Source organism: Phocoena phocoena, chromosome 8 (assembly GCF_963924675.1).
Source record: "Phocoena phocoena chromosome 8, mPhoPho1.1, whole genome shotgun sequence".
In the NCBI taxonomy this organism is placed as follows: Eukaryota; Metazoa; Chordata; class Mammalia; order Artiodactyla; family Phocoenidae; genus Phocoena; species Phocoena phocoena.
The window spans coordinates 4,830,781-4,855,942 of NC_089226.1; the positions used below are offsets into that span (position 1 = coordinate 4,830,781).

At 48.4% G+C, this 25,162-nt stretch overlaps 1 protein-coding gene and 1 pseudogene across 15 annotated transcripts in view; one reads left to right on the forward strand and one right to left on the reverse strand.

The window, feature by feature from the left end:
• The first annotated feature begins 414 nt into the window (after positions 1 to 414).
• LOC136126453 (iron-sulfur cluster assembly 1 homolog, mitochondrial pseudogene) lies at positions 415 to 1,251 on the forward strand (annotated as a pseudogene).
• Positions 1,252 to 14,948: 13,697 nt separating this feature from the next.
• Positions 14,949 to 25,162, reverse strand: part of APLP2 (amyloid beta precursor like protein 2) — a 70,846-nt gene continuing 60,632 nt past the window's right edge. For 5 of the 15 annotated variants that reach the window (XM_065881504.1, XM_065881509.1, XM_065881501.1 and 2 more), the window contains 6 exons: positions 23,930 to 24,029; positions 22,279 to 22,431; positions 17,580 to 17,665; positions 16,772 to 16,846; positions 16,294 to 16,449; positions 15,204 to 15,305 (listed from right to left, as the gene is read on the reverse strand). In XM_065881504.1, the coding sequence (XP_065737576.1) occupies positions 15,204 to 15,305; positions 16,294 to 16,449; positions 16,772 to 16,846; positions 17,580 to 17,665; positions 22,279 to 22,431; positions 23,930 to 24,029 (672 nt within the window). Of the gene's footprint in view, positions 15,306 to 16,293; positions 16,450 to 16,771; positions 16,847 to 17,579; positions 17,666 to 20,407; positions 20,444 to 22,278; positions 22,432 to 23,929; positions 24,030 to 25,162 lie in introns of all 15 variants that reach the window. The other 10 variants (XM_065881505.1, XM_065881502.1, XM_065881507.1 and 7 more) reach the window with 6 other exon arrangements.

The following is a 25,162-nucleotide window of genomic DNA, read 5'->3' on the forward strand; positions in this document are numbered from 1 at the left end:
ATACGCTAAGCACTGTTCTGGGTGCTGGGAAACAAGAGTAAACAAAATTAAAACCCCTGCTTTGCAATCAGCAAGCCCTGAACTTCCTTCCCAGACTTGCCATCTTGCACTGTTTTTTCCATTTATAATACTTACTGTCCTCCTAGGCTCAAAACCGTGGAATCGCCTTTGACTCTGCAGCCCCCTTGCATCTCATACCTACTTCGATCCAGACCTGAGCAAGTCTTTCTCTTTAGTAGCTGATGTGTACCACTTCTCTTTCCTCCCCATTCAGAAGACCCCACTTCAAGCTCTTATCCCCCTTTGCCTGGATTAGTATAAGAAGCCAATGGAGAATGTGCTCACCCTGTCCCTGGAGAGAGGCTGAGGTGGCCAAGCTCTGGCCAGAGGCACCAGGGCGCCAGGGCAGCAAGGATGTCGGCTTTGTTAGTCCGGACCACTGTCCATGCTGTGAGCCAGAGGAAGCTGCAGCCCACCCAGGCCACCCTCACCCTGATCCCTTCAGCAGTAAACAAGATAGAACAACTTCTGAAAGATAAGCCTGAACACATACGTGTGAAAGTCGGTGTCCAAGCCAAGGGCTGTAATTGGCCTTTGCTACCTGCTAGAATATATGAAGACAGGGAAACTCTGACGAGGAGGTTATTCAAGATGGTGTCAGCATGTTCACCGAGAAGAAAGCACAGTGAATACTATTAGGAACAGAAATGGACTGTGTTGAAGACAAATGATCCAGTGAGCTTGTGTTCAATAACCCAAACATCAGGGCTTCCCTGGTGGTGCAGTGGTTAAGAATCCGCCTGCCAATGCAGGGGACACAGATTCAAGCCCTGGTCCAGGTAGATCCCACATGCCATGGAGCAACTAAGCCCGTGCACCACAAATACTGAGCCTGTGCTCTAGAGCCCGCGAACCACAACTACTGAGCCCACACGCCACAACTACTGAAGCCCGCACGCCTAGAGCCAGTGCTTTGCAAAAAGAGAAGCCACCGCAATGAGAAGCCCGCACACCGCAACAAAGAGTAGCCCCCGCTCACCGCAACTAGAGAAGGCCCACGTGCAGCAAGGAAGACCCAGAGCAGCCAAAAATAAATAGATAAAAATAAATTAATTTATTAAAAAAAAAAAACACCTCAAAGGAACGTGTGTCTGTGGAGAAAGCATTAACATTAGACTCCTCAGGACTCCTCGGGCTGTAGGCCCCAGGAGAGTTGTGGAAGCTCTAGGGCTTATTGAAGAAATCATGTGACTGTCACATGCTTAAGGTTTGTAATGTCTGGCTGCCTTACAGGGAAAGTAAAGTGGTGCGTTTAGAAAAAATAATAATAATAAGCAACTGGATCTCCTGCCTCCAGTTTGCTACCCTCTGACCTCTCCGGCACAGGCAATCAGGTTACTCATCCTAAACCACAGCTCCTGTAAAACCCGCAGTGTCTCCTGGATCAAATCCAACTTCCTTGCCTGGCTCTCACAGCGTGACCTGTCTTCCTTTGCAAACTTGCCTCCCGGCACTCCTACTAGGACCCCTTTTCTGCAGCCAGACTTCCCCACATTTGCACCTTTCCTAAAGCTTCTCACCCGCTGGGAAGCCCTTCTCCTTCACAAGCATCTCTGCACATTGGGACAAAGCCGCCTGCACAGCACTAGTCATTCACGTTCTTCGCCAGAGTATTTCCAGCTCTCTGCCTTCTGGGCACAGGCTGGAATTTGAAGTTAGGTGTGGCCCTGTGGCTAACTGTGAGCAGGGAAATGGCAAATGGCAAACGATACACACCTCTTCCTGGTAGGAGCATGAGGACACAATGCACAATCCCCATGCCTTCTCTCCCTGGCTAGGTGATCCTGGAAGCACATGCTGAGATAAGACAAGACCCCTATTAGCCTGCAGCCCTAGGTGGCTGCAGTGAGCAGAGACTTCTGCTGATGTGCATTTGATATGTAGCATCAATGAGAAGTAAGCTTTTGGGATGTTAAGCCACTGAGAGTCGAGGTTTGTTTGTTATTGCAGGAAGTCTAGCCTATCCAGATTGATACCCTACTTCCTCCATGAGGTTTTCCTTCCCTCTAAACCAGAACTAGGTCTGTTTATACCTCTACTGTGGAATTTATCACCTTTCCTTTGCATTTCTGTCGATGGCTTATGCACCTTTGAGTCCTCAGAGCCTAGCACACTGATTGGCACTATCCCTTGAATAAATAGAAAATAAGTCCCACCCCTCCCATCATATGAAGCATTCCAAAGCTAAAGAGAAGATATCAGAAAATAATTTTCTGCGTATTGTGACAAAGTCACCTACGGAACTTTGTAGGTACTACCTTGGTACCAGTCACCAATGACACAATACCCTTCAATTAGTGTAGATGATGGAAAGTAAGCTGGATCCAAAGTAACATAAAGGAGAGGCATTCACGGCACTAAAACCTGCTGCCCTGCTGCAAAAGGAGTGTCTCATATCATCTCCCAGGTTCCTGGAGCATCCTCTTTGATCTCATGGAGCTGTGAACGCCTTGCACGTAGAAGGCACTCAGTGCTGTCATTTGAATGCAAAGTGCATGCCCTGCATTTACTGCGATTGCAGGCTAGGAGGAGGTGATGCAGGCCGAGACCCTCACCCTGACATTGTGTCACGTCAGCTTACTGAGTGCACACCATGCGTGTGACAGAGGAAGAAGTGTAACCACATGTCCTGACATTAAACCCATGACATATGAGGTCAGTGCTTTTATTCCTAAATTGTAAGTGAAGAAACCCAAGAGCAGAAGCCCGAGCTTCTTTTATTGTTTGTTTGTTTGTTTTTAATATTTATTTATTTTGGCTGTACCGGGTCTTAGTTGTGGGCATGCGAACTCTTAGTTGTGGCATGCGTGCGGGATCTAGTTCCCCGACCAGGGATCGAACCCGGGCCCACTGCATTGAGAGCGCGGAGTCTTAGCCACTGGACCACCAGGGAAGTCCCCTGAGCTTCGTAATATGCTGACATGCTCATCAGCTTTATGACCTCATTCTTCCCTGCAACCACATTTAGAGAGCTCTTACGTGGACCAGGAAAATCAAAACGCCCTCGAGTGCAAGCTCTAATGGAGGAGAGTACCAGATTCTGGAAGAACTGAGGAAGGAGAGATTAACTATACCTGTGAAAGCTCCACAGAAGTGGCATTTCAGCTGAATTTGCATTTCACCGAGAGAAGGAGAAAAGGGGTGGGGGGGGGGTGGTGTGAGATGTGGGAAAGATTCCAGGCAGGTGCAGTGTTGCTCTCAAGGCCAGGGACGTGGGTGGGCGTCATGCAGGGGGAAGGCAGAATTTCCTCGTGACCACTAAACAACTGGTATTTAGAAAGTGCATGCTTACCTTCCACTGGGGAGTAGGTGTCAGGTATACAAATCTTGTTCTAGAAGATTAAGCTACATTCACGGATGACGGCTCCCTCACTGGTTCACCCTGCTCTCCGCCCATTCCAAACCTCTCCCACACCACTTGTCTGTGGATGGGTCCCCTCGGGAGTGGGATTCGCCTGCAGGCCCGGAGTGATCTGCTTCGCCGGGGTTTGCCCCTCTTCTCACCAACCTGAGCAGCAGAGCTGCTGGGTCTGCCGGACGCGGCCACGATCCCTCCCATGTCGTCACCAGTCGAAGCCAGTGTCTTTCAGCCTGTGGTCAGTCCACTAAGTGGCTCTGGCCCCAAGGACATTGGGGCAGTCGGAGTGGCCTTCTGAGGGGCCCCCAGGGGACAGAGTCCTGGGGTCAAGAAGAGAAGGACTTACCCGGGGGGATGGTAGCTTGGGAGTGGGAGTGTTTGTGGGGAAAGAGAAAGATGGTGATGGAGGCCCTGTGAGTTGGTCACTGCAGCAAACTACATGGGCCTCAGGCTGACATCTGAGTTTGAGTCTAGATTTACCCCCTAGGAGTGTGAGAACCTGGCTATATCCTTTAGGCTGTCTGCTCTTGGGTTTCTTCACTTACAATTTAGGAATAAAAGCACTGACCTCACATGTCATGGGTTTAATGTCAGGACATGTGGTTACACTTCTTCCTCTGTCACACGCATGGTGTGCACTCAGTAAGCTGACGTGACACAATGTCAGGGTGAGGGTCTCGGCCTGCATCACCTCCTCCTAGCCTGCAATCGCAGTAAATGCAGGGCATGCGCTTTGCATTCAAATGACAGCACTGAGTGCCTTCTACGTGCAAGGCGTTCACAGCTCCATGAGATCAAGAGGATGCTCCAGGAACCTGGGAGATGATATGAGACACTCCTTTTGCAGCAGGGCAGCAAGTTTTAGTGCCATGAGTGCCTCTTCTTTATGTTACTTCGGATCTGGCCATCTTAGTAATAATACCTTCAACGTCCATTTACTGAAACAATTCTAAAGGCATCACCGACTTTCTTTATACCACCCACCCACAAACAACAAATCTGTCAGTTCTACCCCCAAAATATATTTGGAATCTGTCTACCCCTTGTTTTCCTACTGCATCTCACTATTGCAAGCCACCACCTAGTCCTCCCCGGACTCCACGTCACCTCCTGAAGCCCTGCCTTCTTCCACTCAGCTCCACCCCAGTCGGCTGTGATTACAGATACACGGCACTGCATCACCCGTCTTTCAAAACACAAAGTTCCTGAAAGCAAGGATCAGTATCTGCTGGTTCCCCAGCTCACACTCAAGAAAAGCTTGTTAAATTATTTTAAAACGAAATGAATAAGTGAAAATGTTTTCTGGTTTTCTATTATCACTCAAAATTTTCATTGTTAAATGCAACGCAAATATAGAAAACAGCATAAAGTACATACACAGCTTATTGGATTATTCTAAAGCAACACCTTACAATCACCACCGGAACTTTGTCAACACAGCCCAACCCTGACCCCTCCATGTGCCTGTCCCCAGACAACCCCAGTTCCCCGACCAGGGATCGAACCCGGGCCCTGGGGAGGGGATTACTTGCTCATTTTTCTTACATGGTTTTGATCATCCAGGCCTGAATCTCTGCACATCATTGTTTAGCTTTGACCTGCTTTTTGTTTTTCTGTTTTGTTTCCAACATGTCTTTTAGGTCTCTTTTAATCTAGAGGTTCCCTTTTTTCTTCCTTTACAGTTGTCCTTTACAATTTATTTACTGAAGAAATGAGACCATTTGTCCTGTAGACTTCCCACAGTGAGGATTTTGTGGACTGTATCTTCAAACTGTTGTCTCTTCAGTGAGTTCCCTTGTGCTCTGTATTCCCTACAAATTGTTGTATTTAGAGGCTTAATGAGATGAACGTTTGATTGTTTTTTGGAGGGAAGATTCTTCATCGGTGGTGGTGTGTTTTTCAACGTGAGGCCTATGTCTGGCTGTCTCGTTTTGTTTTCCTAGTTCCATGCTTAGATTCTAAATTCAGGAAATGTGAACGGTAACATTTCAATTGATCATCCCTTGTTTATTTACATACTGGAATACTTCTATAGAGAGAAATTTCTCATCTATGTGGTTACCCGGTAGTAATGTTTGTACAGGAAGGCAAGAGTAAAGGCCTGAGTCTCTCCCTCTGTTGAGTAGTTTTCAAAATAGTCAGCTTTCTAGCATCTTCCAAAGGGAACAATTGGTGTTTGTTTGCTTGTTTTTGTATTATTATGAATTCTTGGATTTAAATGTATTGATATGTTTTGGTTCATTGCCATTTGTAGGCTATTGATGTTCAAACTCTCCCCTCTGTGACCAGCAGGGATGCCTTCAAGTTGGTTCTGACTCTTTTTTAAAAAATATTTATTTATTTATTTATTTTGGCTGCACTGGGTCTTAGTTGCAGCGTGCCGGATCTTTTTAGTTGTGGCATGTGGACTCTTAGTTGTGGCATGTGGACTTCTTAGTTGTGACACGTGGACTCTTAGCTGTGGCACGTGGGATCTTGTTCCCCGACAGAGGATTGAACCCGGGCCCCCAGCACTGGGAGCGCAGAGTCTCTTACCCACTGGACCAGCAGGGAAGTCCTGGTTCTGACTCTTTTTTGACCCAATCCTACTCATCTTTGATCATTCTTTGCTTTCTGGTCAGATGTTTCAGGTTCACCTTGTACGTTCCCTGCCCGCACATGCAATCAGCCATTTCTTCAACAAGTCCCATTGTCTTTTAGTGAGAAACAGCATTTCAAGACAATCACCTGGCACAAGAAATGTTTATTACTACTGCGTTGGTCATTTTTTCTGGGGCTTTTTTCTTTTTTGGCTGTGCCATGCAGCTTGTGGGATCTCAGTTCCCCGGCCAGGGCCATGGCAGTGAAAGCCTAGAATCCTATCACTAGGCCACAAGGGAACTCCCATTTCTGGGGCTTTTGAAGGACAAAGCTAGGAATTTTTTTAAAAGAGATAAAATACCCAACAAATTCACACTGTTATTTCTGATTCAAATATAGGACCCCAGGGTAGTACTGACTGTAACATCTTGTATCTGTCTTTTCCTTTTCCCACACTGAGAGTCCTTCTCATGTCACTGGGTTTTTTAGTCCCATCTCCTTTATGAGTGAAGGCAACAGGCACAATTTTCTCATTAGAGTTCAGCGAATCTGCCCTTAATGGAGTTTTTGTCAACTTGCCAGCTCAGAAACAACAGAATGCTCTAGCTGATTTGAGCAAAAAAAAAAAGAGGAAATTATTAAAAGATCCTTAGGAAGCTCACAGAATCTCTGGGAGGGCCAGAGAGGCAAGAAGGGAAGAGACAGAGGCAGGAACAAGGCCAGCCATACCACAGGGCTGCCTGGGAAGCCTCACTGCTCCTGTCTCAGGGAGACGCCACTACAGCTCAGCCCAGCGAGACCGGCCCCGGACGCGTCATGCAACCCTACTGGCCGGAAGCTGCATGTTCTGTTGTTGCTGTAACCAGAGATTGGCCTGTGGGGTCTCTTTGTTCCCTCTTTTTTTTTTTTTTTTTTTAAGAAGATGTTGGGGGTAAGAGTTTATTAATTTATTTTATTTATTTTTGCTGTGTTGGGTCTTTGTTTCTGTGCGAGGGCTTTCTCTAGTTGCGGCAAGCGGGGGCCACTCTTCATCACGGTGCGCGGGCCTCTCACTGTCGCGGCCTCTCTTGTTGCGGAGCACAGCCTCCAGACGCGCAGGCTCAGCAGTTGTGGCTCATGGGCCCAGTTGCTCCACGGCATGTGGGATCTTCCCAGACCAGGGCTCGAACCTGTGTCCCCTGCATTAGCAGACAGACTCTCAACCACTGTGCCACCAGGGAAGCCCTCTTTGTTCCCTCTTGAGTGAGTCTCTTGTGAGTGCATCTCATTGGTGACTCTAAGTGACACCTGTGCCCTCCCCACAAGCCAGCTGAGAAGTCCAGTTCTGTTCCTGCCTTGGGTAGACAGGACACATAATATGGAAATCCTGCCAACATGACAGGGCTGCCCCACAAACACCCTGGCGTCCACGGACGGTGCAAATGCAGATGCTCTGAGCTGGTGGTCTCGGAGCCTGTCTGGATATGTATTTTATTACCTGGGCCTACTTACCTGCTTCTCTGCTGAGCATCTTTGAGAATTGCTGCCTGTCCGCATCATCAGCACATCCAAGCTCATCCTTTCTTTCATCTGATATTTGTAGCTACCCCCTGACCCATGGTGCTGCATGGGGCCTATTTATTATTTCTTTTATTTATTTAAATTAATTAATTTATTATTTATTTTTTAAATTAATTTTTATTGGAGTATAGTTGCTTTACAATGTTGTGTTTGCTTCTACTACACAGCAAAATGAATCAGCCATACATGTACATATATCCCCTTCCTTTTGGACTTCCCTCCCATTTAGGCCACCACAGTGCATTAAGTAGGGATCCCTTGCTATACAGTACATTCCCATCAGTTTTATACATAGTTTCAATAGTGTATGTGTCATATTTTATTTTATACAGAGTACCAATAGTGTGTATGTGTCAATCCCAATCTCCCAATTCCTCCCACCCCACCCCTTTTCCCCCTTGGTATCCATACATTTGTTCTCTACGTCTGTGTCTCTATTTCCGCTTTGCAACATGGGCTTTTTAAAAATCAAAGTACCTGATACATTTGCTTACATTCTGAGTCCAGTGTTCATTCACCAAGTGAAAGGAAGTTTTAATCAAATAATGTAAATAAATATGTGCTTTACAAGATTCCTGCAGCGTGTGCTCTTCCCTCCACAGAACAAGAAAATGACAAGATTGACATTTCTACTCCTAGTACAAACTCTTCAATGGCCACATTATCAGGTAAAAAATATTATCTTCTGATATGAAGTTGGTAAACAAGTTTCATTTTTATTTGGCCGTGTGGCTTGCAGGATCCTGGTTCCCCCACCAGGGATTGAACTCAGGCCCTCGGCAGTGAAAGTGAGGAGTCCCAACCACCGAACCACTAGGGAACTCCCCAAAAGTATGAAATTATCAAGACCATGGACTTACATCACACATTAATCATGTCCATTTACAACGTACATTAATAATGACGTTCCTCACTCTAAGTGTATGTTGGGTCTGGCGGCACCGACAAATATTATGAGGCCAACGTGTTTAATGACACTTAAAACCTAAATGACCAGCACGTGAAGACAAGCCACTACAATTTTTTCAGCACTTGAAATCATGCAATACTGAATTTTGTAATTTACAGAATTTCATTTAGGAATGATAAACATACAGCTTGAGGTCTTAATTAAATGCCAAAGACAAAAAGCCATAAACCATCGTAGAATCACCTTGTCCTGCCACAGTAAAAAGGGGTGAAATAATACACAAAAGCAACACGGAAGCAGTATAATCCATGCTTCTGTCAGCAAGTTCTGTCCGAAGATGACAGCTTTGAAGAAACAAGCAAAAAGCCACATCGGGCTATGGAAGGTGTGGATGAAAGTACAGCTCGGTTTATGGTATAATATTTACCAATTGCTTTAATCACAAAGGACACAAAAACTGTTGTTTTACTGAGCCCTGTGTACTGGGAGAAGATGTTTTCAACAAGTAATACTAGCTCACATTCATTGAGCACTTGTCTACACTGGGCACTGGTGTAGCTTTAGCATCTTTCCCTGTGGCCACTCACTCCTAACCCAACAACCTAAGTGCTATCACCACCCCCATTTCTTCAGATGGAGAAACTAAGGCACAGAGCAGTTAGACAACCGCCTCAAGGTCACCCAGCCAGTAAGTAGGTGGCCAAATCAGGAAAAGAGTCAGGTAGTTTGCCTTCAGAATCCCCACTTGTAACATGATAGCTGCCTTTTCAATTTTATTTGTATTTTATGGGAAAGAATGTAGTATGAAAAATCTCGGAAAATGTAATGCTGATGGATTGCCTGCTTTGGTTGGAATAATGAAATATTTCCAAATAAAGTTTGATGCTGGAAATGATAAGTGCACAAAATGCTACCAAATGTCTCCAACCAATGCAGGTATTCTGATTAGAATCAGAATATGAATCGTCTCAGTATTTTTAAATAAGATTGGAAGTGACCAAGGAAACATTTTGTACCTCACAGAGAGATTCATCTTGCGACAAAGTAACCAGTTGTTGAACTTAATGATGTTATGCTGTTCCCTGTTTGTTTTTTAAGCTAAAAACACCTTTTCAACTTGCTTTTTCTAAAGAAACCTATGCTATGGAGAAATTTGAAAACCAGCGTCTGGAAAGGTTTTCATTAGTAGTTAATTCTGCTGTCAAAGTGATGCCTCATCTGAAAGACCTATCTGTATACTTAAGCTCGGAAATAGAACTGGTAGATAGAATTGGAAATTCAGTATCGTGCTGTGAACAGGCACAGTCAAGGATGACTTGTCCCATTCCAGCCTGTTTTTGCAATTTCTCTCCTGGCTTAAAAGAAAAAAAAAAAACTTTATTGAGGTATAATTGACATGCAATTAACAGCACATATTAGAAAGGTACAATCTGATAAGTTTGACATACGTCAGACTTACACACCCCTGAAACCAGCACCACAGTCAAGAGCTCTTTCAGCTTTGATAGCCATGAAATACAAGGAGACCTTAGAACCTGACTTTCTAATTGCTGTATTGCAAAGTGTTAGAACACAATTTAAAAATAAGAAGGTGTTGGGGCTTCCCTGGTGGCGCAGTGGTCGAGAGTCCGCCTGCCGATGCAGGGGACGTGGGTTCGTGCCCCGGTCCGGGAAGATCCCACAGGCCGCGGAGCAGCTGGGCCCGTGAGCCACGGCCGCTGAGCCTGCGCGTCCGGAGCCTGTGCTCCGCAACGGGAGAGGCCACAGCAGTGACAGCCCCGTGTACCGCAAAAAATAAATAAATAAGAAGGTGTGAGGGCACATAACTCTCCACTCCTTAAGCACATAGCAATGCCCTGCCAGCGAGGGGAGAGGAGAGAAACTTCACAGGGGAGAAACTGACAAACACACCACAGGCAGGTTATCAAGGACGACATGGATAGTGCCAATCATGGGGACAGCTCGTCCCCTTGATGTGCTGTGATGGGCACGGCACTTGGCTGTGGTCTTCCTCCCCAGTAACACACAATCCCAGGGTCTTATCATGAGAAGAACACCCCACCAATCCTGGTAGAGGAGCATATCCTACAATATGCCTGACCAGGATGCCTCAAAACCTTCAAAGTCATCAAAAACAGGGAAAGTCTGAGGAAGCTCCAGTCGGGAGGAGTTTAAAGAGACACACGTAAGTATGTGATATCCTGGGACAGAAAAAGGACACTGGGTAAAAACTAAGGAAATCTCAAAGAACTATGGACTTTAGTTAGAGAGAGAATGAAAGCAATCACTTTGCTTGCACTAAAACTTGTAATATTTCACTGGACCCAACAGGCTTTGTACCTTTAGTGAATAAAATTTGGAAAAAAAATTTCATCTTTCTTATGCTTCCCAAATTTCCGTTTATGATAGTACACGCATACAGTTTTTAAATGACTCTCTACAGAGGGTGCAAATTTAAAAGGTTTTACTCTTGGAGGTCGCTGCTCTAATCAGAAAGAGCCACCGACTCCAGCATTTTAAGTTCAATCAGACCTGGGTTAAGTTGGCCTGAGAACTCCTCGAGACTCCTCAAGAAGTCATGCCCCATCCATTTCAAGGACTCTAGAAAAACGTTTTTTATTTGGGTAGGTCCTGTCCCCTTCCCTGGATACCTGGGCCACTCCCTGAGGAAAAGCACAGCAGCCTGCGATTGTGAAGGCCTGCTAGACCCAGTGCCCACAGAGGGCAGGACAGACACCCTTTCCCCTTATTCATTCTACGTAACAAGGCAAGGCACCGACTCTGTTTTACAAGGACCACTTCACCCTTTGTCCCAGAAAAGTACTGCACGTCCCAGACTTTGGCTCTGTACTGAGGAATATGTGAGCTGGTGGCTGTTTCAGCTGTGAAGTGGGGGCGCAGGGGGCGGGTGCCATAGGGCCTTCTGGTTCCTTCCATCAATCTCGCCCGTGTCCACTTCTAACAAGTCACGTCAGACCGTGCGTTCCTTTGGAGGGGACCCTGGGGCCTGTCCAAATTAACTTAGAGACTCATCACGTCCCAGTGTGTCTCCTAAATCAGAGAATCAGCGTCATGGCAACTGAAACCAGAGATTACTAGGACACCTGGGCTGGCTCAGACCTCGACTGCCAGGTTCCGATTTGTAACTGAGAGCAGACGAGGAGGTCGGATGACCTCACGCCAAAGTCCGCGGGGAGCTGCCGGCACCGCAGGCTGCCAGCAAGGTGGGCAGGGCCACATTCCCCAGAGGGCAAGGCTGAGTCACCGGCAGAAACTAGGGGATGAGCGAGTTTCTCTCAGGACCCTGTGCGGGCAAGGTGCCGCCAGGGAGCAGAGTGGAGCTGGTCTAGGTGAGGTCTGCCCTGCAGTCCCTGCCTTACATACATTTCCTTTCAATTTAAAAAAACTAACATCTGCATATAGCATCTATAGATCTACAGATACAGAGCTAGAGCTCTCCATCAATCCAGGGTGAGGGCGACAGGTGAACCTCAGCGCCAGGATGTTCGGATCTACCCTCAGCTCCCTTTGTACTGACCCCATTGGGGTAAAGGAACCCACTGCTATTTCACCAGTCCCAGGCATTTCCGAGGCCCACCACTGACAGCGGTGTGGGTGACGGACACCAGTCCTAAGAGTTGGCCAGTTGGATGAGTCCTGGTTGACAGGCGCCACTTAGGAGGTGACTCCTGGGCCCACTGTCTCCCAGGGCCGACATACACGGAGCAAGGGGATGGACAGTGACAGCTGGGCTTGGGTCTCTGCTTCATCCCTCACCAGGCGGAGGACCTCAGCTTTCTGTAAGATAACAGCCATGCTCTGAAGTTCAGACGATGAAATGAGGCGCTGTATATACAAAGCAGCTAGCAGATGGCGGGCACTGACATACAGAAAGCTGGTCTGTTAGGTTTGGAACTGAATCGTAATGAATGTTGACCCACCTTTTCCAGCTGGTATTGCAGGGGGTCAAGCGAAAGCACTCTTTAGAACACTGGCGGGAACTGGCTTCCAAAAAATGAAATTTCGTCTTTTTCGCGACCTTTCTGGCAACAAGTTGTGAGGCCAGTGCAGGAGGGAGGGGCAGACGGGGATGCTGATCGCTACAGACAACCAGCCTGTTCAACTGGTTTGTCCCAAGGTGCTTCCTCGCCAGAGGCTCATAAAATGCACACTCCCTGTACGTACACACATGTGCACTTATACACAGGTACGCATGTATATGCGAGGGACTCTTAACTGCAACATATACTGTAAATCAGCATCACAGTAAACTAGAGTGAGGACTCGAGATCAGCCCCTGCATTTACTCATACAAGCAGCCGGATGTTAGATGACCCGCGAAAACCACCCCGAGGCACAAAGTGCTGAAAGCAGGCGTGGGGTAAACAAGCCTCCTTCAATGAGAAAAACAGTGCCTACCAGTGGCAGGTTATTTAAGGAACTCAGAAATGGAGGCTGCAAACCTTTCTCTAAAAATTCAGCCACAAGCTCCACTCACTGCTTCCAGAATCAGGAAGAAAAGTCTCATTTTAATAAACATTAATTCTATTTCACTGCACCAAATTCTTAACTTTCGGACTGATTTTATTTCTTTCAGCTAATCATGTAATTCATTCTCAAATTTGATCAAATGAATGATCACTACGTGTTTATAGGAATTTATAGGACGTCGATAGCTCAAAAGGAAACAGTTAATTTAGAGAAGAAGACTTAAAAAATTCCTGATGTACAAACTTGGATGGATTTGTCATCATAAAAAGAAGAAATGTTATATGAAATATTAAGGTAAAGCAAGCAGGGACTTCCCCGGTGGTCCAGTGGTTAGGACTCCACACTTCCACTGCAGGGGGGGAACAGGTTCGACCCCTGGTCAGGGAACTAAGATCCCGCATGCCATTCGGTGGAGACGCAAAAAAAAAAAAAAAAAAAAGAAGAAGAAGAGAAAGATAAAGCAAGCAGCTCTTATGGAATTTAAAAATATAATTACAAAATTCACTAGAAAGGCTGAAGGTAAACAAAGCAATCACCTAGATTATAGACTAAAACTAAAGAAAAAGGAGCAACCAGGGAGGCCCGAGGTTCAGCCAATTACAATTTTAGAAAACAGAAAACACGGTGGAGGAAATCATTAAGGAAATAATGAAAGACCAGTTCTCTGAGATCAATAAAAACCACCAGCTTTGAGGGTGAAGCACTTTCCCTCTTATTTTTTAAATGAAAAATGGAATTCAAGCCCAAGAGTCCAGCTTCCTGTACCAATTCCTGCCTCTGCCGTGCAGCGAGAGACCCTCCAGGGAAAAAAGCACCACTGTCCAGGGCAGAAGGGTTAAAGCCATCACCGCGAGTAATGCCAGGCCAATAAATCAAGGAGTCCTGGTGGAAGTTAAAGTATTTATTGATGTGTTTAAACTCTGTACATTCTCCACAGAGCAGATTAAGAAGTTTGTAGGTGAAGTTTATCTGTGCATAGTGGGAAGAGACACGGATGGGGTAAAGGGGAGGAAGAAGAAAAAAAAAACAGTCACAGGGAAATAGAAAAAAAATACACCACAGGTTACCAGAACCTTTAGAATTAAAAAAAAAAAAAAAAAAAAAAAAAAAGGGAAAGAAGTAGCTGTGAGCGTCAACATCAACTATACAAGCATCACAAAGACTCGTGTGAAGGAAACAAAATCTTCAAAGCTTTCCATGGGGTCTACAGATCATTCTGTGTACAGCCTGGAGCATCCACCTTCCAGAGAAAAGCAAACCTCCCGCATCCTCCCCAGGACGCCGGCCACCTCCTCCTGCTGTCTTCTCTCAGTGAACGGTGGGGACGGTGGAGACCAGTGCCTTCGGAGGGGGTGGGAAATGCCCAAAAAGGAAAACAGCACATCTGGACATTACTCGGGAGAGAAGTGAGCGGTCAAAAGCTACGGTGACTCAACGGCGGACAGCGGAAGAACGTCAGGTACAAACTACAGGCTACTCTCTGTGGAAGAACTGGATTCAGAAGGAACGCAGTAGTGGCCCTAATCTGTACACACGAGGCTCGCTGAAAGAAGCTGGAACTCAAATGCTTGCTTTGAGCGCCTCCTTGGTGACAGGACTTGTGTGGAGACACCCAGGTACCCAGTGGTGGGCGCACCGGACTTCCAAGAATCTGGTCCTTCAAAGGAATTTTGAGAGGGGGATCATGATGTATTCTAAGGATCAGTGACGGCTCCTTATTTCAGTTAGTTTCTCAGCAACTTTCTGAAAGCTCATTTAAAGCTTTAAATGAGGAATACTGCCTCTTCTTCTTTTAAAATAAAACCCAGGACAGTGAGCCGTAAAGAGCTGATTGACACAATGCGGCCGGAACAAACGGCCTGCATGTAGCACGTACAGTCTATCATTGAAAATCAACATCTTCCATTTCTACAGAGAGCATGTGTGAGACAATACGACAGAAGCGGGACTCCTGATTAATTTAAAAAAGAAAACTACATCAGTCAAATATCTGTAATAGATAATTTTTTCACTTCATTTAAGGTTTATATATCATATATTGTTATATTAACATTTTTTCACCCATTTAAAAAGAATGGAAATTGTGATTCTACAGTAGTACTTTATAGTCTTAATGATCCAGGAGGTCCGAGTGTAAGATGAAATCCTCCGGAAGTAGCTGTCGGTCAGTCGTAGGTCCAAACCTCTGGACATCTGCTGCCCGCCTCACCCCCCCACTCCAGCCGGGTGTCGTGCTTCACCTGCTTAAATCTGCATCTGCTCCAGGTATTTGTAGGTTGGGTTTTCGTAACCATGATTCTGCATTTTGTTCAGGTGACGCTCTTCTGGGGTGAGCATTGGGTCGACCTGCAGGAAGAAAGACGGGGGTTATCGCGTGAGCCCAAGAGAACTTCCTAGGGCATCAGCAGACCTGAGCTGGACGATCCCCGGGGACCACGGGGTGGACCAAACAAGAGCAGGCGGTGAGGACCCAGGAGGAGGAAAGAGAAAAGAAGAGGCTCAGAGAGGCTAGGCTGCTGAAAGCTGGAGTCCACGCTGGAGAAAACAGTGAGCTGAATCTCCCAGCACCACAGTGACAAGTCTCAGCTCTGCCGCTTCTCTGCGGGGCAGCCTCGGCGAAGGCCAAGGAGAAGCACCAGATGACCTCGGGTCCCCTCCAGCCCTGGAACCCCACAACTAGGCCAGTGTGCAGCAGGAGGTGAAGCCGGATAACTAGGACACACGCATGTGCATTCATTTCCCCCAGCAGATTCTAGTCTTTATTGTATTCATTTTCTAGAATCAAGACACGGTGGACGTTCCCACCACTCACCAACGACAAGTGGTAAGTCAGCAGTTCTAATCACAAATGAGAAGATGGAAGAGAAAGAGCCTGGTCTGGCTCTTTCCGAACTTCCTGTTGCTCTTCTCCCCATTGAAAAAGAAGAGTGCTGTTCCTATTTCATATTTTTAAGAATCAATTCACACACATTGCCATTGTTGCCTGAACTGTCACATACCTGGTTTTCTCCTTATAAAACACGTCAAAAAAAAGCAAACTAATAACAAAGAAAGAAAGAAACAGTATCAGCAGTCCTTCATTCTAAAACATCTGTAACGCACCTGAAAACAATCTGAGAAAACAGTTTCCACCCTGCACAGCGTAAAATGCTGCTGTGCCTTCCTCGCGTTCACGGTCGAGGCCCAAATTAATGCTAAGAGTTGGCAACAGCTCTTGTGACGGGATCACTTGAGGCTGACTTCCGAGACGTGACCTAATAATCCAGGGAGTCGTCTAACTGACGCGCAGCCCCTGACGAGACGCTCGAATTCCGCAAGCCCCCCGACGGCTCACCTCCACGATCCCATGGCTGATGGTGCCGTACTGCCGCTTCCTCAGCATCACCAGGCTGATGACGATGACCGTGGCGATGGCCACCGCAATGACCAGCAGACCGATGAGGGCGCTGCTGCTCAGACTGAAGTCCTCCCGCAGGGGCCCCACGGATTCCTAACATAACGAAGCAGACGTGCGACAAGGTGTGAGAGACGACAAGCAGCGGGGGAGGCTGTGAGCCTCCGGTCGTGCCTCCAAAAACCCAAGGGGGCACCCGGACCCTGCCGTCCAGGTCGCCGTCCAGGTGGGGGGAGTCCCCACCTTTTGCCATCTCCATGGAGATTCGAACTTGAGCTTTCTTATCCGAAAGCACAGGGGAAATGGGGGACGAGGGACCTTTGATAGCTTAAGATAGCGCAAGGTGCTCCCAGGAGGGAGAGAAAACGGCCGAGGCTGGTGTGGGACCTGCCATCGGGTTTTGGAGCGGGACACATACCGGCCCCTCCTCGAGGCCTCCGACTCTCTCGGCGTTGAGAATCATTTCCTTCACGTCCAGGGTCTCGTCAATGACCTGAAACGGAGGCAGGGGGGTGGGGGGAGAATGTCACCAACTGGGAGGGAGGGCAAGTTTAGTGTGTTAAGTGTAACCGCTTCTCGTGCCCTCCATTTACCATTTGGTGGAGGGAAGCAGACGCCTGATGGACACCCACTCACCCATCAGCTCTGCGCCATTCACCTAAGTCCGCTCACCAAACCCCTGAACAAAGGAGCAGGTGTGGGTGCAAAACTACCGTACAGCAGTTGGTCTTTTAAGGGTTGTCACCTGCGTTTTCCTTTAGGTAACCCTTGTGGAGATATTTCAGCACAGATTACCAAGCAGCCACGTTTAAATATCCAATTCAGTTAAAGATAATCCAGAAATGTAAGGGATAAAAATGCTAGATGAATAATTAATAGGTGGCATAAACCTCAGGCAGTGTAAGAACCAAATTCAACTCTATTCCATTTTCAAGTTATTAAATCTCTACTCATTGGAAATGGCCTCTCATATTTTATTCATACCTTTAGTTGCAAATATATTTTCCACTGTATAGCAAGAGATGAGCTTGCTGAAAAATAATTCTTTATTCACACCCGGACTCTAAACAATACAGCGCATCTGTGGGAGCCGTCAGAGCCTGCCCATCTGCTAGCCTATGGAAACGGACGCGTGGAGGTCCATCTGGGAAGCATCTAAAACCATGCGACTCACTCTAATTATTCCCGAAGTTGACACGGGCACAGAGCAGGGAGAAACGGCTCACCATATTTTCATCCACTTTCTTCTTACTGTTAATCACTTTCTCCTCGGCCCCGATCAGTCCTCCTTCCTGCTCTCCCAGTGCAGATCCTGCGTGGAGAGAGCACACCTGAGTTTCCTGGGATAGGCTGACCTCACGCCAACCTCAAAGCAGCAGCAAACTCCCTCCTGAGGGCCAGGGAGCCCTCACCAAATGCCCCCTCCCCTTTCTCGATACGCTACTTGTTCCCATTTGGGAGGATGCGCTGCGCTCCACAGGGGTGAGTGACGCAAGACCAATGGGTGTCATGGGGGAGGAGAGAGTGCTGTGCTCACTTTGCAAGGCTTCAGGAGAGAATACTTTTTGTACTATAAACAGAAACTGGATCCAAAGGCATTCCAGCATCAAAAAACCCGTGACCCACCCTGTGATATCACCAAGCACCCACTACCCCTCAACTCACTCCTTTGACACTTCCTCTGAGTGGAAGAAGTGTCACACCAGCAGCGAGCCTGCATGCCCGCCTCAAGCACCGTCTTTTACGCCACAGGCAATTCTTTCTGCCTGAAATACCCTCCCTGACCTTATATCCTTCCTATTTGTTCTTCAAGCTGCAGCTCTTTTTGGGAGACATTCCCAGGTTATAGTACTTAGAGTCACTCTTTGTAATTATTGATTTTCTTCGGTGTCTCTCACTAGGCTGTTACCCTCCCGGGGCTTATCAGACCAGAAGAACAGGAAGGAAGCATGCCCTACGTGGGGGGAACGCTAACACGGGGGTGGATGGTACCTTTCCATAAACAGGGCAAGAATGGCAACAGTCTGTCGTCAAGGTCAGACATTGCCTGGGCCGGCATCACCTGGGCGCGGCCCTCCTGATGACAGCGCTCAAAGGTGCGGCTCAAACCCAGGGAGAGGAAAAGTGAGGCGCAATCTCCTCTGTTTTTAGCCCCAAAGCGTGGGACTTCTAGCTCTCCTACCAGTGTCTCGTTAATAGTATTATCTACAGTGCTACCTAGACGCCTGTGATTTGAACCTTTTATAAATAGATCAACCTGGCGGATACTCGGCATTCTAAGGTGACCACCCGTAAGCAAGATGCCGACACGAGTATTTGCAAAGCACTGCTGTCCCAGGCTGCCAGAGGCCCAGCCACAGCAAGGCTCTCCGGCTCACGGCCAGACTCCCTCTGGACCCAGAGCCGCTAGTAACCACACTGCAGCTGCTGCAGCCCCAGGCCAGCTAACGCTTAACTCCTTAGAATGCAGCCAGAAACGAGGCAGCCTTTTTCCCAGAGCTTTCATTTCGAAGAAGAGCTTCACAACCTGATTCTAGGGTGAGTTAAACCAGGGCCGGTTTCTGTAGTCTCAAAATGCCAATGAAACAGCAACACTGCGTTTCCGCCATTTGAGGAAGGGACTCTCTCTCTCGGCAGGACGCTCACGACCAAGCCGAATAAATTCTAACTCTGCACTCTTTCCATCTCTCTCTCTCCTCCACCTCAGAATTTCAAAGGTCATAGGGCAGGATCCTGTTTCAAAAATAATGTGGCACTGAGCCAACGAATTGAAAGTCCTACTACCCGTGCTCGGACTCGCCTAACACTGTTTTGGGTGGTGCAACCCTCATGCTTCTTTAACGCCGACCAAAAGCACTTTGGTTTTATAGCATGAATAAACAAGGGAATTTAACAGACCGAAAGTTAATGTTTAAACTATTCCAACGAATAACAGTTGAAGCATAAGGACAAGTTGAACTTTTAGAAAATTCAACTTCACCTAAACATATCCAAGATGTGCCGCCCAGAGGAACGTTCACACGGCGATGAAGAGGCATATCCAAGTAGAATAAAACAAAGCACGTGCACGCGAGTGACTCGTGCAGGCAGCTCACAAGCCCGTGTTCTGAGAAGCAGCATACACACCACTGCCAAACCCTCAGCCGGGCACGGCACGAGGCAGCCCGGTCAGTCCGAGAACGTGTGCCCTTGTTCACGATGACCCTGGAGGCTGGACTGGCCCCCGCTCCCCCGCCCCCGGAAATGCGGCAGCTATACCACGGTCTGTGAAACAGGAACACCACGGGCTCTGAAGACGGAGGAAGCTGAGTTCAGATTCTGGTTCCTCCACTTCCTAAGCTCATGACTGAACTTTGAGGCTGCTCCAACTGCCTTATCTAGCAAAGAGAGCTAATAACCCTACCGTATCCAGGGTGTTCAGTGGGTTAAACGAGATCAAGCGCGCAAGCCTTCAGCCTGTGCTCACACGCAGCTAACTTCATCTGAAAAGTGGAGACTCGTTACAGCAAGAGTTCACTTGTCTCAACCTGTTTCATCCATCAGCTTCTACTATGTTCTGAGGGATGCTACATCTCGGGGGACATGAGACAGCTGGAAACAGACACTCGGGCATGGACAAAAGGCAGAGGACAGCTAAGAAAGGGAAAAGATGTATGTGGGAGCAGCAGAGAAAAAGAAGTAAAATGAAATGGCTCTCCACCCGACCATAAGCGTGTTTTTATTTGTCCTAGGAATTTGCAACCAACCTGTTTAAGCTGGGTATACTTTTAAGGTCTCCCCAGCTTAAAAGGATTTATGAAGGCTCTACTTTGGTTACTCTGTATGCCTCTGTACTCTCTGGACATCCAGAAGGGCAGCTCAGGATGGCCACCGGGTAAGCAAACCCACGGACACCGGGTTCTGGGTGCCGGAAGTCAGGCTCCTCTGGTCCTCCCACAGCCATGTCTGAAGGCACGAGGCGGAAAGCATCAGGTGGTGGAATGAACGGAGTGTGAAACTTCCGGGCAAGTGAAAGGAATGAAGGTCTTAGGGGTACATCTTTGACAAAACCAACCTGTTTTCATTGGGTGATACACTTCCGGCTGAGTGTCTAGCAGAAAGGAAAGCAACAAAAACAAAACAGCACAAGAGGAGATTAAGAAAAAAAATCCCTTCTTTCAAAATTCCTACCTTTGACTTGACTTGCTCTATAACGTGAACAAAAGCGTACTCTTCCTTACAAACTGGGCCTGAGCTGCCCCACAAGCAAACGGCGGTAAGAGCTACAGCACATGACTGCAAGGAAGGGAGAGGAGGCAGGCGGTCTTGGGTCTTTTGGGGGAACTTCTGTGAGATTCCCAAATTATTTAGCTTAGCCCCAAGTTATTTTTCTTAGAAAACAACAAAAACACAAGTCAGCACTGGTTGTGGTTTTCTGAGAAGGAGACAAGGTCCCAGTTCACAAATGTCCAAACGAGACGCGCCCCCATCCCAACAAGCTGAGGAAGTAGGGCCACCCTGCGGCCCCGTGGGTGGGGTCTGAAAGAGCAGGCTTAGGGAGTGCGCTGGCACCTCGTTATGTATCTGGCTCCTTCCTCGGCTTCTCTTTTACTATCAGAGGGTCAACTATACTGAGTCGGTACCTCTGAGAGAGCTGGTTTGGAAGGAAGGCACTTGTGTTAGGGTCTGGAGGCCAAGCCGGACGCCCCCTTCCTCGGGCCTCCGTAGCAGCACCACCGGGATCTGCCTAGGACTCAGGACCGCATCAACTCAGGCTCAAATCCTTACTCTCTACCTACAAGCTACGTGACCTGGGCGGACACTTAACCTCTTTAAACCTCGGATCCCCAAATGGGCAACACACCCAGTCCCTACCTCAGAGGGTTATTGTGAAGATAACAATATAAACGAGAGCATCCACGCACAGTGCTTAGCCGAGGCTGGCGTATTCTACAGCGGTGGCCGCTACTTTGTGGGCCACAACAGCAGCCCGCAAATAAATAGAAACTGATTGCACACCCTGATCTCAGGGCCTGGGCTCGGCAGCTTGTCTATTTCTCGTGCAGACCCACAGCTTTTTTTAAAATTTATTTTTGGCTGCCTTGGGTCGTTGTTGCTGCGCACGGGATTTCTCTAGTTGCGGCGAGCGGGGGCTACACTTCTTTGCGGTGTGCGGGCTTCTCATTGCGGTGGCTTCTCTTGTTGCAGAGCATGGGCTCTAGGTGCGCGGGCTTCAGTAGTTGCAGGGCATGGGCTCAGTAGTTGTGGCTCGCGGGCTCTAGAGCGCAGGCTCAGTAGTTGTGGCACACAGGCTTAGCTGCTCCGCGGCATATGGGATCTTCCCGGACCAGGGCTCAAACCTGTGTCCCCTGCACTGGCAGGCAGATTCTCAACCACTGTGCCACCAGGGAAGCCCCCAGACCCACAGCTCTGAGAGATCCCTACAGACGTCGAGAACCGGCAGGGAATGGAAGAAAGCAGGCCTGCGCAGGAGGAGGCAGAGGGACAGCTTCTCAGCCCGCCTCGCACTCGAGTGGGTCAGGTCACCTCTGCAGCCCCCTGTCACCTACCTCCCAAGACTGTTAGGAAAAGATAATGACAGCCTGGAACACGAAAGTGCTATTTAAGCTGCAAAGGGGCTTCCACGTGGAAGGCCTCACACACTGGAGGCAGCTGATGGGACCAGGACAAACAGTGGGCTTTAGGCAAACTGTCCATAAAATGGGAGAAACATCACAAACCTCCCGACGTTACTGAAGGCTCCCCACTCGGTGCCTGCACGCGGCAGGTGCTCGGTGAATCCCGGCCCCTCCCCTGCTCAACCTGCACCGGGAACACAGTCTCCCCAGCACGAGCCCGTCCCAGATCTGACTTCAATTTTCTAACTGCATTCTTCCCCGCCCCCTGGCCCCCCGCTGCCAAGCTGGGCTGTTACCGCACACGCACCTTCGTTCTCAGGCAGGGATGGGAAGGGATGGAGGGGGTGGAACGGCAGGACCTCGTCGCTCTCCTCCGAGCTCACCCGCACGTCCACGGGGGTCTCTGAGATGGAGGCGGTGAACTGGTCCATGTCTGCTCGCTGTTCTTGAAGCAGCTCATCTGACAAAGACAGACACGCAGGAGCCAGCTTTTCAGAAGGATCTGGTTTCTAGGCACAGGATAGCCTGCATGGGGCTAATTCGTGTCATTAAGGGTGGGATGTGAGCTCTGCCTGAAGGGGCGTCTCACCAGCTCGCAACACAGGCCACGCACGACCCCCTCCTCTCTCCTGAGGGTGTGCTCCCTGACCCTGCTGACTGCAGAACCTCGGCGCTGGGAACCCCACGGCTGCATCCTGGGCCCCCCTCTCTCCTCGATCAACTCCCTCTGGGTAAGTGGTTTCCTCCTACGGCGCAGTTTTAAATACCATCCACGGATCGTGACTCCCAAACCTGTATCTTGCACCTGCATCCCCGACCTCTGGCTCATCCACCTGGTAGCCTACTGCACACCTCTACTTAATGTCTGAGGGCAATTTCTATTTTAACAGGTAAAGAGAATGCAGCACCTGAGCAAAATGTAGCCTCACCACCCCCTCAGCTGCTCACAGGGAAAAGGCGCAGAGCCAATGCTTTTCTTTCTCTCAACCCCCTGCCCTATTCAGCCCATCAGCGCATCCTGTTCACCCTTCCTCTGAAACATATCCTCAGGACCACTCATATCTCCATCTCCTCCATTCCCATCTCTGTGCACTCAGCCATCCCCTCTCTCCTGGATTTTTACAATTGCTTCCTGGGTGGTTTCCAATTTTCATCAACTCTCAACATAGCCGTCTAGTAATTGTTTTTTAAAGTTCACATTTTTAAAAAACATATTCCAGATCTAGTCACCTGCTGGTTTAAAACCCTCGAAGGGCTTTCAATTATCCTAGAATAAAATCCAAACTCCTTGATGGTGCTAAAATCTCTCTACTCAAACGTCAGGCTCCGCAGTGGTCGCTTCCTGTGCTCAGTGTTTCCCCCCCTGGGGTTGCCGTGTGGAGGGCGCCTCCTTATCATTCGGATCTCAGGTTTCCCCCAAGGGAGCCTGACCACCAGGCACCCTCCCTGTCCCACCCCAGTTTCACCTCTGGCACAGCACCCATCCCCACGGACACTCGTTTTCCTGACCGTTCCCTCCTCCTAAAATGTGGGCTCCAGGAGGTCTGTCTACTGGTGCACATTTTACTCTGTGCCACACAGTAGACACAACGAACGTTTGCTGGATAAATGAAGAAGAGAAAGACCAGAAGGGGGAGAAGAAGTGAGAACGTGAATAAGTAGATGCCTTAAAATACGCCAGCAGTTAAGGGGCAAAGGGTAACAGGAGACTCGCTCAGTGCCTTGCAAATTCACACCCTAGATTTTTCTTCCGGTAACAGAGTGAAGGTCAATGAAACTCAAGGCTCTGTGGCTCCCAGCCAGGGCTTGACCCTGCCACGTGAGCCCCAGACTTCTGAGCCCGTGGCACGCTAATGCCCAGCTTCGTGGCCTCGCTTGTCCTGTTTCTCTCATCTGGCACCGCCATCACTCCTGAGCACAAGCCCCGCCTGACCTTGATGCAAACAGTCAGCACCCACCAATTTCCTCTTGGATTTCTTGGGCCACGTAAGGTACTTTGTAGAGCAGAGAAAGGCTCTGGTTCCTTCTTTCTTCAATCACGTGGAGATGTGTCATCACCTGCAAGCACAGGATGCGGGGAGAGGCCTTGTCACCAGAACAGCCGGGCCAGCCTGACACCCACACGCTTCTGCAAAGACCTATGTTCTCTACAGAGTCCGGCAAAGCAGCTGGTCAGGGGGGCAGTATGAATCCTCCCCGTGTTTACTGGCCACTGTAGTGCAAGAATGCGTGTATCACCTCTCGGTGATCTAAGGATTTATCCGGAGAGTGCTCCAAGTTAAGGGAAAATTTTTAAAAATTCCCTTGGCCAAGTATTGATTTGGTTTGCCCAGGAGGCACTTGCTAACTGTACTATAAAAAAAGAACCCGAATTTGTACAATGCCAAACACTCAGTAAGGGCCTTCTGAGTGAAAGAGGAAACGAGTTGGTCAATTTTTACCACTGGTCAGACAAGAAGAGGCAACAAGGGAATGAAATCACTGGTTAAAAAGTAGATTTGAGGGGTGAGGCCATTCATGGATTTTGCTTCGTGAAGCAGCTGCCTGAAGTGATTACCACAGTGAGCACCAGAACCAGTTTGTTCCTACTTAACTAAATTAGCCATTCCTCCCAAACTGCACGCGGGGCTGCCCTGGTGGCGCGGCGGTTGGGAGTCCGCCTGCCGATGCAGCGGACGCGGGTTCGTGCCCCGGTGTGGGAGGATCCCACATGCCGCGGAGCGGCTGGGCCCGTGAGCCGTGGCCGCTGAGCCTGCGCGTCCGGGGCCTGTGCTCCGCAACGGGAGACACCACAGCAGGGAGAGGCCCGCGTACCGCAAAAAAAACACAAAAAAACCGCACATTGAAGTATAAATAAACCTGATTTTTATGGGGTGATAAGGAAGGCATATCTACCATCTGTCTTACATAGCTCACTGCCTTTTCTGAATGCAGAAGTTCCAAGGTTGTTCATCCAAAAAAAAAAAAAAAAGTCATTAAAGTGGTCACTGAATTTAATTAAAAAAATGTTTTTTGTCACTGAATTTGAGAGGTTTTCAGGGTGGAAATGGAAGGAGATTTGGACTACATCCACCCCAATGACACTGTGAAGCACATGGCTGTACATCACACAAGCTCCTCAGGAAGGCTAATCCCACTGGGCTACACCTGCAGCCACCGAGCTCTTCCTAAAGAGGGCGCTCTGAGCCAAT